This window comes from Stegostoma tigrinum, chromosome 4 (genome assembly GCF_030684315.1).
Source record: "Stegostoma tigrinum isolate sSteTig4 chromosome 4, sSteTig4.hap1, whole genome shotgun sequence".
Lineage (NCBI taxonomy): Eukaryota > Metazoa > Chordata > Chondrichthyes > Orectolobiformes > Stegostomatidae > Stegostoma > Stegostoma tigrinum.
Window position 1 is genome coordinate 71180403 of NC_081357.1, and position 21233 is coordinate 71201635.

At 40.2% G+C, this 21233-nt stretch overlaps 1 protein-coding gene across 1 annotated transcript in view; it reads left to right on the forward strand.

Moving 5' to 3' along the window:
* The window catches only part of LOC125452266 (venom phosphodiesterase 1-like), a 155325-nt gene that overhangs the window by 45184 nt on the left and 88908 nt on the right, over positions 1-21233 (forward strand). The window contains exons 6-10 of the mRNA XM_048530470.2: positions 1179-1304; positions 2061-2121; positions 6307-6404; positions 13914-13993; positions 18775-18894. Of these exons, the coding sequence (XP_048386427.1) occupies positions 1179-1304; positions 2061-2121; positions 6307-6404; positions 13914-13993; positions 18775-18894 (485 nt within the window). The remainder of the gene's footprint in view (positions 1-1178; positions 1305-2060; positions 2122-6306; positions 6405-13913; positions 13994-18774; positions 18895-21233) is intronic.

Genomic DNA, 21233 nt, shown 5'->3' on the forward strand with positions numbered 1-21233 from the left:
CTACAGCCTTTATTGTATAGGTTACATGGCAAACATATAGGGAAACCTTCATTAATTATAATATTGGCAGTTGTGTTTGACCCACGCAACCACATCATCTCTCAGAGTAAAATAAGCCACATAAAGACATGTGCTGTACTCAAAGCAAAATGCAATAACTAGGAATCTACATTTGATCCCTGACTAACTGCAATTAGCTGGATAGAAACCTTCCAGTTTGTAATAAGGAGTTGGTGTTTGTTTCACAAACGTTGAATTCCAAAAATGTTGCTGTCTAAAAGTAAGACATTAAACTGACTTTCTGTTGCCCGTTCCAGTGCCTCAGAAAAAAGTTAAAATTTCAGCCACACTATTAATATCTTTAAGGCCCTGAACAAAACCCTTCCAACAAAAAAAACAATAACCAAACCAGTCATGTTATTGTTACTATTAAGGTCCCCCTCAGAGAACCACACAGCACAGAAGAGACCCTTCAAGCCATTGAGACTGTACCACCAAAAGTATACTGCACTACACTGCCCACATTAGCCTCAGCTTCCTGTACTAGGTCCAGCCTGAATATTATGACATTTCAGGTGTTCATCCAAGTACTTTTTAAAGGTTGTGAGGTTAACTGCCTCAACCACCCTCTCAGACATTGTATTCCAGAACCTCCCCCAACCCCACACCAATCCTCTGGGTGAAGAAGCTTTTCCTCAAATCCCTGAAAAACATCTTGCTTTTCACGTGAAATTTATGTGCCCTTATGTTGACGCTTCAACTAAGGGGAACAGCTGCTTTCTATGCCCCTCATAATCTTACACACTTTCTGTTAGGATCTCCTCAAACTTCTCTACTCCAGAGTAAACAACCCAAGCTTATCTAGCCTCTCTTCTTACCTGAAATACTCCATCTCAGGCAACAGCTTGGTAAAATGAATTTATACCTGTTCCAGTTCAATTGCATCCTTCCCGTAGAGTGGTAGTCAGGACTGTCTCGCTGCATAAGAAGTGATGGACTACATAACAAGTGTAATGATTTATTATAAATTAAACACGTTAACATCTTTATAAGTTTCATAGAATGCTTCTTACTTCTCATTTATAATGGCAGGTGCATGTTAATCACAGATTGTCATTCTAACTGTACAGTTTCTTCTTCGTTTGGTAGCTGGATTAACTGAATGTTTTGTAATTTAGCTGAGCTCTGGACGTGCACCAAGTTTCGCTGTGGTGAGATTCGCTTACCTTCTAGCCGCTGTTCATGTTCTGATGATTGTTTGGAAAATGGTGATTGTTGCACTGATTACAAGACTGTTTGTAATGGTAAGGAGTTTCAACTGTGCAAATTTTAACATTAGCCCCGCTTTAAATGCTTAACACTGCAGTTATCCACATTGTATCTTGATTCAACTATAATCTTTTCTACCTCTGGAGTTGTGGTAACAGCATAAACCTTTAGTGCCCTCTATAGACTTGCCACCTTTTTTTTCACAAAAATACACTTTACTCATAAAATATAAAAAATTACATGCCCAAACATTTCAAATTGGACATTATGGAAAGTAGAAGGAAGTTCAACATTTTGCTACTGAACCTGTTGCAGTCTGTGGTGCCTTAATACAATTGTGTAATGTATGATATTTACTGTATACATTCAATGAAAGCACATAGACAAAGGAGTTCTATGAAGTTATCAGAACACTGGTGAGCTATGGCTGAAAGACCTGAGAACTTCTTCAACTAGATCATGCATGTAGATTTTAAAAAGTAACGATGCTATTACTTAGCTGGAAAGTACTCCATTATTGACCAATTGTCATGTAGTGATAATGACTGTGAACTATTGTAGGGCAAACTAAAATTATATATCCTCAGAGGTTATTTCAATTAAAACATAAATTCAAGCCTCATTTGTGTGTGTCAAGGACTTGATAAAATATTTGTTTGTCTTCATCTGTTATAGGCTCAGTTTGAGATTATGAATACACCATAACTTCATTTAATTTAAAAGCAGTATCGAGTATGAGAGCAACTTGTAAGTTTCAAATGTTAATTTCAGTGATTTTGTTTCTTGTGTAGCGGAAACACCTTGGGTGGAAGATAAGTGTGAAGAAATTAATGCCCCTCAATGTCCATCAGGGTAAGACATGCAGTATCTTGAAAAGTCCATCAGCTATTTTGTTTTGTAGAGGGAACGGAAAAATACAACTACATTTAGAATGAGAAACTGGACAGATTACATAATGAAATCATTATTTGATTTCCTAGGACAATATACATTTTATCTTCTGTGTATAATCACTTTTCTGACTGTAATTACAAATTTACCAGTTTTGCAAATATCCTGAGTGTTCTAAGTTTGCAGGAAACTATGATGGCACAATCATCTTTGAGTCAAAAGGTTGATTGAGGGATTTTTGGAGGTGTCATATTTCAAATAACAGGTTAAACAGGTCCCATCCACTCTCTCCATTGTATGTAAAAGATCCTGTGACACTATTTGTAAAAGAGTTGAAGGCTGAAAAGTTCATGGAAGAAAACATTTAAGTCTGAAGAGGAAAGAGCTAATTAGCAGTTTCAATAAAATCAATCCATATTGAATCAGGAAGGGACAAAGTTTAAAAATATGAATAAGGAGAAGTGGCCAAGGTTCACATCACTTAAAAATTAAGAATTTAAAATCAGCTCCATATTTGTATGCACAAAGAATTCATAAGAAGATGGATGATTTAATAACAAAAATAGATGTATGTTTTACCTAGCTATTACTGAAATATAAATCCCCTGGGAGAACCAAAGTTAGGAACTCGGATTTAGAAAGGATAGCCAATTGGACAACAAAGTGCATTATATCTGATTATAAATTATACAATGAAATCAGTAGAGAGAAAGAGTTTTAACCCAGAAATAAGGATATAGAATCAATGTTCTCCTAGGATTCTTACGGAGCTCAGTGGATGTTTCTCCTCGTAGGAGAGTCTAGGACCAAAGGCCATAGTCTCAGAATAGAGGGGTGCCAATTTAAGACTGAGGTGAGGAGGAATTTCTTCTCTGAGGGTTGAGAGTCTTTGGAACTCCTTGTCACATTCTTGATCAGGAGGGGAATCAAAGGTTATGGGGAAAGGGCAGGAAGGACAAGAGGAGTATTGGATCAGCCGTGATCCTCTTGAATGGTATAACAGACTCGAGGGGCCAAATGGCCTACTCTGGTTCCTATTTCTTGTGGTCTTATGGTCTAATAATTTATAATGCACAGAACATCGGTAAGTTCAATTTACAGCTCACCTGACTAAATATAAGTCATAAGTTAGAGAAACATCTAACAAGGATAATAGAATCAACATGAAGGCACTTAAATCTTCATGTTTGCTGGTCAAGCCAAATTGGCAGAAGTGACTTGGAGGATATGTTTAATAAATGTATTCAGTATTGTTTCCTACAATAATATTTTGAGGAACTAAATAGGAGACTGGGCATTTGAGACAGATTCTTGCATTATGAGACAGTAATCAAATTGTAAATGTCTCCCTGAGGAGGAGTGATTGTAACATGAAGGAATTTCACATCAAGTTTGAGAGTGATGTCGTAAACACTGAAACTAAAGATTAGGTTAATACAAAATTAGTTGCAGTGGTAGAAGGGCAAATTAGCAGGGGAAGGTTGTGAAATTGACCAGAATATATGATAGTAGTTAAGCATTGACAAATATTTGAAGAAACAATTCATAATTTGCAAAGAGCACACGTTCCATTGAAAATTTAAGAAGTGATGCAATCATGGCTAAGTAAAGACGGTAAGGCTTGTATTCATGCAAAAGAACAGACTTGCAATAGTAGTATCAGGGGAAGCATAGCTGAGGTTTGTGAGGTTTTGAAAAGTTAACATAGCATGATCAAGAAAATAATAATGATTACACAAATAGAATGTGAATAAATTAGCAAGAAATATAAATCAAGATTAGAGTAACAAAAATGTGAAAAGAAAGGGACAAACAAAACTATGTGGCTCCTTTAGAGGCAGAGGTAGGAAAATAAGGCAAAGAAAAATGTCAGGGATGTTAAGCTAGTATTTTGAATCTCTCTTCGCAGTAGAAGAAATAAAGGAAGTAAAATTGTGAAAACCAATGACAGTGAAAAACTTATAAAATTAATTATAATAAAGAAAAGGCACTAGAGAAATTAATTGGACTAACAGCCAATAAATCCTCTAGACGTGATGGCCTTCAGCCTAACATTAGAAAAATAGCTGATGCATTAGTTTTAATCTTTTAGAATTCCTTTGATTCTAGAATAGGCCTCCTGGATTGCCAAGTAGAGAACCTGACTCCACTGCTCAAAAGAAGAGTGGGGATCGGCAACCAAGAACTACAGGACCAAGTAAAATGATAAAATCTATTATTAAGTATATAGTGACTAGATAGTTAGGAAATTTTAATAAGGTGAGACAGAGTTAACAGTTTGATGAAAAGGAGATAGTATTGATAAATTAATGGAGGATTTTTAAGTATAACCAGAAGAGTAGATAAGGAGAAACCAGTGAATGTAGTGTGTTTGGAGCTTCAGACGTTATTTAATAAGATGGCAGCTAAAAGGTTATTGCTAATGCTTTAACATTATGTGGTACAAAATAATATAAAAGCATGGATTGATGATTGGTTAATTAGCAGAAAAGAGTAGTGATAAATGTATCATTTTGTGAAAAATGGGGTAAGACTAGTGGAATGCCATAAGGATTAATCTCAGGCCTTCATTAGTTGTTATTGCTGCCAATAATGAAGACAATGATTGTAATCCTTAAGAAGTTTGTATATGATACAAAGCTGGCTGACAGTAAATAGTGAGGACAATGCAAAGGGACGTAAATAATTTCAATGATTGTGCTAGAAAATACAGATAGCATATGACACAGTGGAGTGCAAAATGTTTTACCTTTGTATGATAAATGGAAAAGTCGAATAATTTTAAATGGTGAGTCAATATTTTTATATAGAGGGAATTGTACAACCTTTGGATATGAACTCCAGGAACTTAACATGCAAGTTCACTAAGTAATTAGAAAGGCGAATGATTTATCAGTTTTTATTGCAAAAGAGTTTGAGTAATTAACTGTTAGTCAGAGATGAGATTTGATGAAATCATATCTGGGGCAGAAATATATGGGCCCCCATGAGTAGGAATTTAGGGTGCAGTGTTCTAAAATTCTCAAAGTGTCCTTGCTGCTGCTTACCTCGCTGCTCCTGACCTGTATGGACTTCGACTGACATACCCTTGTCCCATTTGAGATCATTAAGGGCTCTCCCCCCCGCTCTCCCCCCCCCCCCACCCCCACCCCCCCCCCCACCTGGCCGCAATTTTGGGGCCTGGGGGATAAAAATCAAAGATTAGAAACTGGGGGATGGGATGGCTGACAGGTTACCACATCACAGCTTGGGACAGTAGGCAGTATGGGCACCACACTTATGGACTCCTGCTTGTGACCTCTCCAAACACTGAGAGGCCCCCCCCTCCCAATTCCACCATGGCCACTGCTCCCAGTGGTGCAGTTTGGACTACAGAGCTATCAGCCAGGTGTTTTAGTCAGCAGCTGCTTGAAGCAACACCAATATCCCATGAAAGGACAAAAGACAATTATTTGAAGGTACTCTAAGATCTATAAAGTTGTTGACCTGGGAATTTGTTTTTCTGACTGCATATTTTATCTTGTCAGAGACCAAAAGCATTGTTTAATGGAGGCAATGGGATTATTGACCACACCACTTCACTTTTATTTCAGTAAGGTCTGCCAATTAACTAGGCAACAATGGACCTTTTGCTAAGATCGAGGATGCCAGGAGCAGACATCCCACCCGCTGGATGCAATTTCCAGGAAGCAACAGAGGGATACAGCAGTTGTTATGAGTATTTTACCCACTCAAGGATCAGTGAGGCATGCCAGACAGTAAATATGAGGGGAATTCTACAAGAAGGGGTGACTCACGGTGGTTTTCCCCAGCCTGTACTCAGTGCCAGGTCCCACAAACAGGTATTGAGTGCTTTTGAATGAGGAACCAAACAAGTCTGGGATGAATTTTCACAAGCTCACGGTGATCTCAAGTGGGGAAGGTGTCAGAAATACCAATGAATTTTGGGAGTTTTGTTTGTAATTTGATAGGCTAATACATCTCTCTACAATATGGTCTTTGTTTTGCAGTCTTTCTGCTAACTCTTAAACAGATTGACCAGGATATTAGTATTGTTGTTGAATTTAATTTGAGAAAAACTGTGATATGTACCTGTCTACACTATAGGTTGCAGAAATAATATAACATCTGGTTCTTAAATTTCAGGTTTTCTCAACCACCATTGATACTGGTTTCATTAGATGGTTTCAGAGCCGAGTATTTAAAGACCTGGTATGGTTTGATGCCCGTTATTGACAAACTCAGTAAGTAACTGAAAATCCAAACAAACCAAAAGCATCCAATGGCTGGAGTATGTGTTTACAGACAATATCATTAAATCACTATTCAAGTAAACGTAGTTTTGCGTTGATATTTTGCTGTACAGCTATAGTACCCAAAGTACTAGTGTATTCAATGGGACCTTTCCTATCTGTTAATTTAACCAAAGGAATAAGTGAGAGAATTGATTAATAGCTTTAAAAAAAGTACAAGGTGTTACATGCAGCAGAATTTCAAGTGTTTGTTTCCATAATTTAGCATTTTCAAATCTGTGTTCTCATTAGCTTGGAAATAAATACATTCAAATGCAATTTTTCAAAACGCAGGACATATCCTTTGGATTTAAAACAAAACCCTTTTGCAAAATAATTGGAATGAAAGTCTAATGACTCTTGTAATAAAATTGTAAAACAAAAATGATCAATTTTTGAGGACTTGCAGAATTGAGAATTGAACCCAAATCACTAGATTTACTATGTTTTAGGAGTACAAGTTCTTACCAGCAGGTGGCCCTCAAGTGAATAAAATATACGTAGTCTAAAACTTTGATCCTCACTTCCTTCCATTCCACTTATAAAAACTTCCTGTAAACTATTTATTTGGCCTAATCTTTGATCATGTAGCTTAATCTCCTTCACTGGGTAGAATTTTCACCACAGGATTTGAGACCTGAGGTCAGGATATCTCAAACCCAAACTGTGCTAGGCTTTAATCTGTCAATGGAGATTTTGCCTTGGGGTGTAATGGAACCTGCCAGAGGTCCAGATTCAGCGAGAGTCGAGGAAGGAAGAAGGTGGTGTTGGGCTCTGATCAGACACCTTCATAGTGCCAGCTCTCTCAATCAGTTATTGAATGTCTGACAATGTGGCATCCTTCTAGTAGCCTGCAAGCAATTATTACAGAGTTTTCCTTTGCAGGCTTCCCACTGGCAACTGCCCATTCTTGCTGCTGGTAGGGTCCCGGTGGCAATGGTCTGAGCCCCTGAAGTAGACAATAATAGCTCACCTAAGGGTCAGACCTGACATTGAGTGGGAAGGTCATCCATGAAGTTGTCCACCACATACTTAATGGTGGGTGGGGGGAGGGGGGACAGGCAGGAAGGTAATGGAGCCCCCGTCTTCACCTTCTGATTTGATTACATGTCCAACCTGCCTCAAAATACATGTTGGTGGCCATTGCAATCTACCCTCTGCGCAAAATTGTAGTCCAACAATGATTTTTCCTGAATTGGCTAATTTGATTGGCTAGTTTATGTCTAACCAATTACAGTAGACAGAGTCTTGAAGTGTAGGGTCAATGGGATGTCCTCTGGCTCTAGAATCCTGTCTCTTCAGATCAATGCGAGAGAAAGAGAGAGCAAGAGAAAAGTGATGAGGAAGGAGGATCGATGGAAGATGGAGGCAGGGATTGCACCTTAAGATAGAGGCTCTCCCTTGTCAACTTCTAAGTCTTAAATGAAAATATCCCTCTCCACAGCCAGACCACCATTGTGGAGGAGAAACTCATTTACAGGTAGCCTGAGGCCTGGATGACCATGATGTCTGCTTGGAACATGGGTTGGACTGGTCTGTGGTGAAGCCAAAGACCTGATTTTTACCTGCATCAAATCTCATTCTCTCATTCAGAGTCAAAATGAAGTCCTTGTTTTGCTAATAGTCTGTCAGTGTAAAAAAAGGGCAAAATTCTGAGGCAATGAGATTGAGATCTTCTTTATATTGTTAACTCTGTATTAGATACTTTGAATTTATATTTTACCTCCGCTTGACCGCTGAGGCCTGCCAAATGTGTATTTGGCTGTGTAACCATAGAGTATGTAAGGGCAGAGGGCGGTGGATTAGGCATTGTCATTAAGTTGGCACAGGGTCTATAAGGGGCCCTGCAAATTACTTGGCATAGACAACATGGTGGTCAGTCAGTTGGATGGAGGGGCATGGGCTGGCATGAAGATTGTAAGAAACCATTGGTGGTTGCTAGTGGGCATAGACTGGTATGTGTTAAGATGGATAAAGTATAGGCAGAGGATGGGAATGAGGGTAGAGGGGTGAGGATTACATAGCCTGATATTTAGCAAAACAACTCTGATAACCACGGTAGGCCTGTTAACCAGCCTGCTTCAGCATCTGGTGGTTCCTTGCAATCGGTATCTGTCTATCCCACTCGTGCTTCCCTGAGCCAAAAATTGTGTCTTATGGACCACCCTTGCCGTTGCAAGCTATTTCCCAACTTGAAGCCCCTACCTTGATTATGAAAATCTGACCCATGTATTTCTGGGAGAATGTGGGCTGTCCTTGGAATTCTGATCATTACCGTCTCAAAAGCCTGAATGGAGATTTAGCTTAAGAGCCATTGAAGACCACAGCGAAATCCTATAAACAGCCAGAGCCAATGTAATTAATCGTGGAAGAGCTTGGTGTCCTCACTTAAAAGATGAGTGCTTTCCTCAGGATGTGACAAAAAATTTTTTAATCTTAAGGACATTAGAATCTCATATGGGTGAGAGCATGTGATCTATTCAAGCAACCACCTTTATTATGCTGTGCCATTTGTTCATTTGCCTACTTCATTGTGGGAGGACTTAACTGTCCAGAAATGTGCAGGTTTAGCCATGGGAAATGCAGGGTTACAGAGATAGGGTGGGTCTAGGTGGAACGCTGTTTGGAGAGGCGGTGTGGGCACAAAGGACAGAATGACCTAAGGAAAAACTATCATTTCATAACCTATGATGGGGGAATAGGATTCTAGAATTTCATTCTGCAGGAATACTCCAGCTGATAGTAAAATAAGTTAACCTGTAAAATTCTGACAGGACAAAAAGTGGTAAACAGAGGAAGGATGTTCCCAGTGACTGGGGAGTCCAGTATCAGGATCACAGTTTATGGATATCAGATACATTATTTAGGTCTGGGATATGGAGAAATTCCTTCACTCAGAGAGTGGTGAGTCTGTGCAGTTCTTTGCCATTGAAAGCTATTGAGGTCAGAACGTCTAATGTTTTCAAGAATGTGATCGTTATAGCTTTTAGGCCTAGAGGGTTGGAAAGAAATGGTGGCTCAGTGGTTGACACTGCTGCCTTACAGCGCTAGCAACCCGGGTTTGATTCCAGCCTCAGGCAACTGCCTGTGCGGAGTTTGTACATTCTCCCCGTGTCTGCGTGGGTTTCCTCTGGGTCCTCTGGTTTCCTGCCACAGTCCGAAGACATGCAGGGTAGTTGGATAGGCTATGCTGTAGTGCCCAGGGATGTTTAAGTTAGGTGGGTTAGATATGGGAAATACAGCGGTAAGGGAATGAGTCTGGGTGGGATGCTCTTCAGAGGGCAATGTGGATTTTTGGGCCAAATGGCCTGTTTCCGCACTGTAGGGGTTCCATGGTTCTATGAAAGTTCAACTAGGATAATGAGTTGAATGATTAGCCATGATGAATGGTGGATCAGGTTCAAAGGGCTGAATGGTGTACTGCTGTTCCTATTTTCTATGTATCTATAAGGCAGTACGACTGACTGAGACAAGGGGCAAGATATTATGGATATATTGAATATTATGTACTTCTCCCACCAGCACCCCCACCCCCGACCCAACAATCCCAGAAAGAAAATGAGCAGCAGCTGATCAGCCTGGAAGAACTAACCTCCATCGCCATCCCCAGCCTATCGGTTCTGCAAGGGGAAATGAACAAGGTCCAAGGGAGATTTCTGTCCTCATTGTCGGGTGGTCACATCCTCTACTGCCAGACAATTAGATTAGCTGGCAGATGCAATAGACCCAGCAATGCTAGAGCTCCACAGTGGGCAATGCCAGCATTGCAGGCAAGCCAGACGAATACCTGATGGATTTTCATTCCATGTAAGCCTGGGCGCGTTAGAATGAGGTCCTTTTGTCAATTCTGGGAGGGATATGTGGGGTTGGTGTTTAAAAAATGTGAGGATGGAAAGAAAGGAGAACTGTGCTACCTTCTCAATTTGTGGCCCCAGTGGACTAGGAGCACTCTGCAATGACAGCACCCACTTCCTCCTGCTGTGAAAGACACTTTAACAAAACAACCAAGAATCTCACTTTTGCCTGCCTGCCTATACGACGCATATCTTAGCAAGGGCAATATGACATTCGAGTCAACTGAATTTTTAATCAGCTCAATCTACCCTTTGTTATTTATATACATGTTATGGTGGGTTACAGATTTTGAGACACAGCCAACCTCTGTACTAAGGGTGCCAGCTCAGGCATGTGTGGGAAGCTGGTTAGCCAGCCACTCTCTCTGTATTACATGGCCCCTGCCCAAAACGTACCAAATAGGGGCATGTAATACCCAGCTGCATATTTGAAGAAAAATGCAACATTGTCTAATCTTCAAACAATTTAGAAAGTTTGGTGGAAGCTTTTTTAAAAAAAAACTTTGCTGATATCAAAAATCTGTTTTTAATGAATCAGAAAATCAAGGATTGTTTATGGTGCAGAAGATGGCTGTTTAGCCCATCAAGACTGTACTGACTCTCTGAAAGAGGATTTTACTTTGTGCCATAGCCCCATCAACTCCCTGTGACGCTGCACATTTTTGGGTAAATGTCTTATACTGTTGCTAGTGGTCTATTTGAACCTCCCTTCACCACACTTTCAGACAGAACATTCTAGACCTTAACTCATTGCCAAAGCATTTTTTACAATTCACTTTTGCTTTTTAAAATTAGTTTTAATTAAACCTGTGCCCTCACATTCTGTATTCTTTTACAAAGGGGAACTCTGTCTATTCAATCCACATCCATCATAGTTTTGAATACCTACACTACACCAAATCTCTTTTGGTTTTCTTTTCTCTATGGAAGACAGTCATAATTTCTCTAATGTATCTTTTACTCAATTTCTCCACGACTGGAACCATTCTTGTGAATCTCCTCTGTACTCTCTTTCTGCTGTCATCACAGTCTTCCCAGAACTGGCAGCACAGGGGCTCAGTGGTTAGCATTGCTGCCTCACAGCGTCAGGGACCTAGGGCTCGATTCCACCCTGGGGCGACTGTCTGTGTGGATTTTGCATGTTCTCCCTGTTTCTCCGTGGGCTTCCTCCGGATGCTTCAGTTTCCTCCTACAGTCCAAAGATGTGCAGGCTAAGTGGATTGGGCATGCTAAATTGCCCATTGTGTTGAGGCATATGTAAATTAGGGGGACAGGTCTGGTTGGAATGCTCTGAGTGTTGGTGTGGAATTATTGGGCCGAAGAGCCTGTTTCCACACTGTAGGGATTCTATGAAAGAACTGGATCCAATTATCTAGCTGAGGCAAAACTAATGACTTATAAAAGTTCAGTATGACTTCCTTGCTTCTGTACACTATGCGCTCCTATTATTCATTCATGGAGTGTGAGCATCACTGACTAGGCCAGAATTTAATGTCTGTCTGTAGTTGCATTTGAAAAGGTAATGAGCTGCCTCCTTGAACTGCTGCAGTCCATGTGCTGTAGGTTGACAATACTTTCAGTGAGGAATTTTTCAGATTTTGACCCAACAACACTGTAGGAATCTACTTCTAGGTTTCGTTGATGAGTGACTTGGAGGGGAATTTGCAGTTGGTGGCGTTCCCATATATCTGCTGCACTTGTTCTTCTAGATGACCATAAGACCATGAAAATAGGAACAGGATAAAGCTGTTCAGGCCCTCGGGTTTGCTCCACCATTCAATAGGATCGAGTTTCATAGAGAAAGTAAGACCAAAACAGATTTGATATAGGTATTCAAAACAATGGCTGATCTGACATTTCTCACATACATTTTCCTGCCTTTTCTCTGTAACCCTTAATTCCGTTACTGATCATAATTGTCATTTGAAAGGTGTTGGCTAAGGATCTTTGGTGAATTACTGCAGTGCATCTAGTCGATTGTACACACTGCTGCTACTGTGCATTGATGGTAGAAGAAATGCATTTTTGTGGATTTGCTGCAAATCAAGCAGGATGGCTTGTTCCTGGATGGTGTCAAGCTTCTTGAGTATTGTTAGAGCTTCACCCTTCTAGGCGAGTGGGGAGCATTCCATCACACTCCTGACTTGTGCTTTGTAGATGGTGAACAGACTTTGTGGGGTCAGAAGGTGAAGCTATTAAAGACTCCAATTATTATACCCTAGGATACTATATACTTTACTAACCACTCTCATGACTTGTTCTGCCACCTTCAATAACCTATAAACACCAGGTCCCTCTGCTCCTGTATACTCTTAGCTTTGGCTGTCACTGTTCTTCCTAACAAATTAATCACTTCACATTTATCCGCATTGATCTTTGGCTCCCATCTGTCTCTCCATTTACTAACTTGTTTATGTTCTATTGAAGTTCAACACTATTCTCCTAATAGTTCACAATGCTTCAATATGTTGTACTATTTATAATTGTGCCCTGTTCAACAAGGATTAGGTTGTTAATATAAATCAAAAAAAACAAAGGTTCTAAAACTGAGTCCGGGGTCTCCACTACAAACCTTTCTTCAGGCTGCTAAAGATCCATTCACTAATGTTCTTTGTTTCCTGTCACTCAACCAATTCCATATCCAGGTTGATCTTACAGTACTTGAGTGTAAATGATTCTAGACAGGTCAATGCCTGTAATGGAGCCAGCCTGATTTTCATGCATTTGAAATAAAAGCACACAGATTCTGGAAGGTTTCCACTTGGTTCTCATTGTGTACTTTAGACAGGTAGCTCAATATATATTGAACATGAAAGACCCCTATAAAAATCAAAAGAACTTAAGATACTGTAAGTCAGGAATAAAACAAAGTTGCTGGAAAAGCTCAGCAGGTCTGGCAGCATTTGTGATGGAGAAAACAGAGTTAACGTTTTGGGTCCGGTGACCCAAAACGTTAATTAAGAATGGTCCCAACCTGCACAATTTTATTATTCAATATTTGAAAATAACTTTTGTCACAAAACATGGAGCTGACTTTATCTTTATACACAATCCCTCAGAATTAATCTTTACTTAGGGCTGAAGTTTAAGTTGGCAGCAACAAGTGGAGTAATAAGTTCCAAAATTTCACCTCCCTTTCAAAGAAATGATTTTCCTGGATTCCTATCTTCCCTGCTTACAAACTTTAAAGGGATTTTCAACATTTTCAAGCTGGATTTCACAAAGTTGATGTTAACATGCTAAGAATGAACTCATTTCTAAATGCACCTTGTTGCATACAAATTTCAGTGATTCAACATTATTTCCATTTGATACATTTGTCGTTTTGGTTTAGTTTCAGCACAGAATGATTTTTATGCTCAAGAATTCTCCATTCCTTTGCTCCAAAAATGTAGATGTAGGTTACATTTGCAGGATAACTGCAGTTATGTTTTAATTACTGAACAACTGTCCGTTTGCCTATCGATTTTAGCACTAACTCAAATGTATCATTTTGTACCATGTTAAGTGAAATAGACTGAAATTACATTGTGAGACCACAACTGAATGAAAGGAAATAATATAATATCCTTCATAAATAGAATTAAACATGATATCTTTATTTCAGAGACCTGTGGAACACATTCTCTGTACATGAGAGCCATGTACCCCACCAAAACATTTCCAAATCACTACACTATTGTCACGGTAAGTTTTTTTTTGTTTTTCAGCCGCGGTGACTTTCTGTTCATGTTCTATAAAATTTATTGCCTCAGAAATGGAAAGGTGAGCATTATAATGAAGACAAAGTAACAAGCCAGTGAGTTTTTGAATTATATCATCTGCTGTCATCAAGGCCTGAAATTAATGAGGCCTTTTCCTCAGATTTATCTCTTCCCAGTTTCTACACTTTAGGGGATCTCCTCAAAATTTCTCAATTCACAGCTGGTCTGGTTTGCTTGGATATGTAAATGACAAACAGATGTTGCATTGTGCAACAGCACCTTGGAGGACTGAACAGTGCTTCTCTGTGAGCTACTGTATTTTCACAAAGTTTTGGCAACTTTTGTAACACCAAAAGCAGGAAATGACTGATCTGTCATTTTATAAACTATTTTAGGATTGTTTTGCATTTATAAGAAAGTGCGCTGTTTGAAGAAATGGTAGAAGCAACCCCCATTAAATAGAGATATTGACAGATTTCTATTATGGCATTGTACAGAAAACATTCACTGCAACGCATGAATTGGCTGTTTATTTTCCATTATGTTTAGCGCGAAACTTCTGAGATTTAAGAACATTTCTGAAGTAGGGAAATAGTCTTCGAGATCAACTTTACAAATGTGAACTTGTGGCTCCTTCCACATGAGGATTCAAGTGATAATTAGTATGAAGGAAGATGGTTGTGGAAATTGGAGGTTATTCATTTCTGTTGGAGGACATCCCTGCAGGAGTAACCATCGTTAACTGCTTCATCAGTGGCTTTTATTTAAAGGGAATGGAGGATAAAAATAGGGACAGACAAAAAAAATTGCAGATGCTGGACTCTTAAGGTAGACAAACAGGATGCTGAAAGAACACAGCAGGCCACACAGCATCTGGAGGAAAGGAGCAGTCAATGTTTCTGGCATTACCCCTCTTCAGGAAATAGGGAGGTTTTGCTAAAACTATACAAGGCACTTGTGAGCAAGAATATTGTGAACAGTTTTGAGTCCCTTATTGAGGAAAGACATATTGGTATTGGTGGCAGTCCAGAGGAGGTTAACTAGGCTGATCATGGATATGCAGGGACTGTGTATTAGGAGAGATTAAGTAGGTTGGGCCTGTATTGACTGGAGTTTAGACGAATGAGGGGAGACTTCATTGAAACAAGTTGGTTGGCGTGTTGACAGGGATAGTTGTTCGCACTTGTGGGAGAGCTTAGGACCATGGGACATAGTCTCAGAGTAAGGGGTTGCCTGTTACAGACTGAAATGAGGAGGATTTTCTTCTGTCAGACGATAGTGACTGTGGTTTACCACAGAGTGCTATTGAGCCTGGGATATTAAGTATATTCAGGGCTGAGATAAGATTTTGAATCAGTAAGAGGATCAAGGGTAATGGTAAAAAGGAAGGAAGGTTGAATTGAGGATTATTAAGTTATAGTTTCGTTGAAAAGTGGAGCAGGCTGGATGGGCTGATGGAAAACTATATCTTGTGGTCTTATGGACATTTCCTCTATCAGGAGATGAAAAGTGGAGATAATCATACAACATTCAGTATAATTTATGACTCTTCATATATTGAAGCAATTCATGTCCATATGCAGCGAGACCTGGACTACATCCAGACTTGATCTGACAAGTGGCAAGTAATATTCACATTTCAGAAAATCAGCCAGTGATCATTTCCAAGACAGAATTTAGTCATCTCCACTTGACATTCTATAGCATTATCATCACCAAACTCCCTATTAACATTCTGGAGGTTGCCATTGATCAAAAACTGAACTGGACAAGTCATATAAATGGTTTGGCTACAACAGCAGATCAGAGGGTGGGAGATCTGCAATGGGTAACCCACAGTCAATGATGCACATCCACTACCTACAATGAACAAGCCAGGAGCATGAAGGAATACTCCCCACTTACTTGGAGGGTGCAGCTTGACACCAGACAATCGGCTTGATTGGAGCTCAGCTAATATCTTCAACATTCACTCCTTCTACAACTGACATGCAGTGGTGTCAATATGTACAAGGTGCACTGCAATAACTCACAAAGGCTTCTTTCCAAACACCAAATCTATCCTATCAAAAAGGACAAGGGAAATAAATGTATTAGAAGACCGCCATCTGCAAGCTCCTCTCTTTCTGACTTGGAACTATGTAGCTGATCCTTCAATGAACTTGGGTTAAAATTCTGGAACTCCACCTCTAAAAGCACTGTGAGTATCCCTGCACCAGAAGGACTGCAGTTCAAGAAGGCAACTCATTACGACCACCTGCAGGGAAATTAGAGATGTTCAATAAATGCCCACATTTCATGAATTAATATGCTTAAAACATATGTTTGCTGAAATCATGGAGATGATTTCCTCATATGCTTCCTTGTTGAATCATACTGCATTGGGAATGTATCTTGGTAAAATCTAACCTTAAAAATATTGGGCCAGATTTTCTGAGGAATGATGGTCACCGTCAGATTGCCACTCTACTCTCTTTTGTTTTATCCCATTAAGCTAGAACTTTGCATTTTTAGCAGGGAAATTCCAGTCACAGCTCCCGCAGAAGTGAGAAACATACCTTATATCTGCCAATTTAGCATAGTGCAGGTCGGTTGAGTTTGGCAAGCCATGCCCCTTTTTCAATGCAATTGGATCGAGTAGCTGGGTTGTTAGCACTTGGCAGGAAAGCGGGTGTTGGGCCCTACAGTGGATTTCGGGTCTGGGTTAAGCGAGGGTGGGTGATTGTGGTGGTATTGGGGCTGGTGGTGGGCATGTTGGGTTGGGTCAGGTCTACGATGGGGTTAGGCACCTCAGGAGGGGCATTGGGGAGGGGGTGAGGTGTGGTTGTGGCTAGTATCCAATAGTTACCCAGAATTTAGTCTAGGTTTTTAGTTATGGCTAATGTAATTGCCATAGAACCCTCTAAATTTCAAGATTTAAATAGATAATTTCAAGGTTCAGGGAATTGTCCATCAGAATTTTTTATTTCTTCTCATTTTCTGCTATTGATTCTACTGGGTCTTGATTCATAATTCCCACCCATGCTGCAGAGATGACTGTCCATCAGAAAATCTGGGCAAAATATAAATAACTACTGCATAAAAAATTGATATTGTTTATGCCCAAAGTTTCTAGCATCCTACAGTACAAAGCAAAATTAGGGAGTAAAAAGCCATTGCATTGGTTAGGGGGAGCTGGAGTGGGATCATTAGAGTGGACATGGTGGGTGGATACTGGAAATTAGTCTGGATGGGAAAACAATGGATCTTGGCTCTTAAGAAACACTGGAAGAGCTTCCTTCTAGAGTCTGGGACAGGCAGGGATTCCATAGAAATCCTGTAAGGTTACAAGGATCTTGAGCGACTAGAATGGCTTTTCCCATTGGAATATGGGAACATTGGAATTAGGGGCAGGAGGCCGCAATTCACCCCTTTGAACCAGCTCTGCCATTTAACATGATCATGGCTGATTTTACCTTGGTCTCAACTCCACTTGCGGGCCTGCTCCCCAAATCCTTTCATCCTGCTTTCAAAAAGGAACACATCTATTTCTTTCTTGAATCGGTTGATTGATTCTGCCTCCACTGCACTCTAGAGCAGTGGATTCCACAGATTCACAACCCTCTGAGTGAAGTTATACCTCTTCATCTCAGTTTTGAACCTACTCCGTCTCACTCTATATCTATGCCCTCTTGCTCGAGACTGTCCCACAGAAGGGAATGCTGATCAACAACCATATTAACAATCACCCTTGAGCATCTTTTATACCTCAATCAAAACCACCTCTCATTCTTATGAACTCCAGTGAGCACCAGCTACAAAGTTATTTAACCACTTCTTGTACAACAGCCCTAATTTCATCCCTGGAATCAACCTGGTGAATCTCCTCTGAACTGCCTCCAGTTCCAACACATCCTTCCTCAAGTAAGAGCTGAACACAATGCTCCAAATGCAGCACAGTGGCTCAGTGGTTAGCACTGCAGCCTCACAGCGCCAGGGACCCGGGTTCAATTCCAGCCTCGGGCGACTGTCTGTGTGGAGTTTGCACATTCTCCCTGTGTTTGCGTGGGTTTCCTCCGGGTGCTCCGGTTTCCTCCCACAGTCCAAAGATGTGCAGGTTAGGTGGATTGGCCATGCTAAATTGCCCATAGTGTTCGATGGTGTGTGGGTTATAGGGAGATGGGTCTGGGTGGGATTCTTCAAGGGGCGGTGTGGACTTGTTGGGCCGAAGGGCCTGTTTCCACACTGTAGGGAATCTAATCAAAATCTAATCAAATGTAGCCTCACCAATGCCTTAGATAATTGTAATAACACTTCTTTACTTTTATAATCCAGTCCTTGTGAAAAAAATCCCAGGATTCCATTTGCCTTTTTTTTATTATATGCTGCACACCCATTTTCCCTGAATCATGCACAAAGATGGGCCAGATCCCTCTGCACTAATGCACTTTGAACCTGCTTTCCATTTAAATAATAATTTGCTCTCTCCCCATTGGAGTTGTCACAGCTACTGCCTCCTTTTTTCACAGACTGATCTGAAAACTGGCAAGTTATTAGCAATCAGATATGTGAATTTATGTGAGTCATCTTCACAGGGATCTCCAGACCAGTGTCACGGACAGGAAGACTCCTGAAAAATACTGGGAGCACAATATTTAAAAGTAGCTATTATGCAGCCTGTGCTATTTAGACTTTTTATTATAATTGCCCATAGCTGTCAGCATATGGCAGAAACCTTAATATGAAGAGATGAATTTAGTTAATCTGAAGTAAATTTTTTTTTAGGGACTCTACTTGGAAACGCATGGTATTGTTGACAACAACATGTATGATGTTAATTTAGATTCATCCTTCTCTCTGTCTGGTGATGAGAAAAACAATCCAGCGTGGTGGGGTGGACAGCCAGTGAGTATACTGTATACTAATTGTTTTGTTTAGTTAGAATTTAGCACATATCTCATTGGTTCTGCTCATTTAGAAATACAGTTATGAGGAAAGGTATGGTAATGTTCTGTCTGAATGATCACTCCTAAGCAATGTGTGTGCATTGCTATGCAGCTATGAGGAATGAGCCACCCAGGGGACAAATGCTCTAGTAGCAATCCTTTTAAGGTACCTGCATGCAAGTGTCAATCTTAAAGGAACTGCACAGTGAAATTAAGGGAGAGGGGAAATCTTCTGAGACTGTCCAGAACATTTAAAATGTCAGGACATGGAACTTAATGATCCAAGAGACTAAAATTCAGACTTCCAATGTCAGGCTAATGTTTTGGTGTGATGTTCACAGAACCTTTCAGGTGTTGAACCTTTGTTCTGCTTTGTTCCAATTACCCCCTGGTCAGTTCCCAAAATGGAAGATCTGTATGGAGTTAAGCTGGAATATGTGCAGGTTGCACGCACATTTCTGAAACATCAGTGAGCAACAGCTTTCAACTATTTCTGTGATGTACTGACCCTGTGCCATGCTGATTGACACTCCAAACCCTTACATCTAAACTAAGGTCATGTTTCCCGAGATCGTGTTCACACCAGTGCGTTAGGGATTAGGGGCCTCAGTGCTCCATGTACAGCTCCACAAGAGGCATATGTAATCACCTACCATGATCAACACCTTCAAGGTTAATTATGAGGAACAGAGCCAATCAGAATTGTTAACAGAACAAAAGAGACCACACTGATGTATTACAAAGTGCTATATTTCTAACCAATGCTTGGCTCCACGTTATATTGACCCCAACGCACCTGAAATGATTTCAGGATTCTTTAGTCTTTCTGTTCCTGCTGCAATGTTTGAGTGCTACCTTGGCATCCTGAGCTGAACTTGAGGGAGCCTGCTGACCAAACAAAGAGTTAACATTTGTGTATCACTTAAACTACCTGTGTTATCTGCAATTTACTATTTGATCTGATTACTTCATTATCAAAGAGCAAGTCCAATGTTTACAAGAATAGCGCACCAACTAACTCAGCAGAACATTTTGTACTAAATTTATCCATGATATGGTATCTGTGAACAATGGTGTGCCAAGGATCGGTGCTGGGTCCATTGCTTTTTGTCATTTATATATTGAATGTGAACATGAGAGGTATGGTTCGTAAGTTTGTAGATGACAACAAAATTAGTGTAGTGGACTGAGAATATTACCTCAGAGAACAACAGGATCTTGAGCAGATGGGCCAATAAGCCTAGGAATGGCAGGTGGAGTTTAATTTAGATAAATGTGAGGTGCTGCATTTTGGAAAGGCAAGTCAGGGCAGGATTTATACACTTAATGATAAGGCCCTGGGGAATGTTGCTGAACAAAGAGACCTTCAATTGCAGGTTCATAGTTCCTTGAAAGTGGGGTCGCAGGATGCTATTGAATTAGGCATTTGGTATGTTTGCCTTTATTGGCCAATGCATTGAGTATTGGAGTTGGGAGGTCATGTTGGGACTCTGCAGGACATTGGTTAAGCCACTTTTGGAATATTGCGTGCAATTCTGGTTTCCCTGCTATAGGAAGGATGTTGTGAAACTTGAAAGGGTTCAAAAACGATTTACAAGGACGTTGCTGGGGTTGAATGGTTTGAGCTAAAGGGAGAGGCTGAACAGGCTGGATCTATTTTCCCTGGAGCATTGGAGGCTGTGGGGTGACTTTATCAAGGTTTATAAAATTGTCAACAGCATGGATAGGGTAAATAGACAAGGTCTTTTCCCCAGGTTAGGGAACTCCAAAACTCGACGGCATAGGTTTAAGGTGAAAGGGGAAATATATAGAAGGAACCTAAGGAGCAACTTTTTCATGCAGAGGGTGGTGTGTGTATGAAATGAACTGCCAGAGAAGATGGTGGATACTGGTACAATTACAACATTTAAAAGGCATCTGGATGGCTATATGAATAGGAAAGGTTTAGAGGGATGTGGGCCAAATGTTGGAAAATGGGACTGGATTTGTATAGGACATCTGGTTGGCATAGACAGGTTGGACTGAAGGATCTGTTTCCATGCTGTTTATGACTCTATGACTCCAACATCCTGAGGAGGCATTTCTTTGACTACATTGCATAAGATTTATTTCATACTAAATCTCCTATAACAGGATATGTCTGTCATCAGCTCTGCTTCTTGCAGCTATTTACAATTTGAATTATCTTTCCCATATTGTATTGCAGTTCACATGACAGTTTGCCTAGAAGCAACTTTGGTTTTGCAAATTTTTACAATTGTAATAGTCATTCCAAATAGAGATGTGTTATTTAAATTC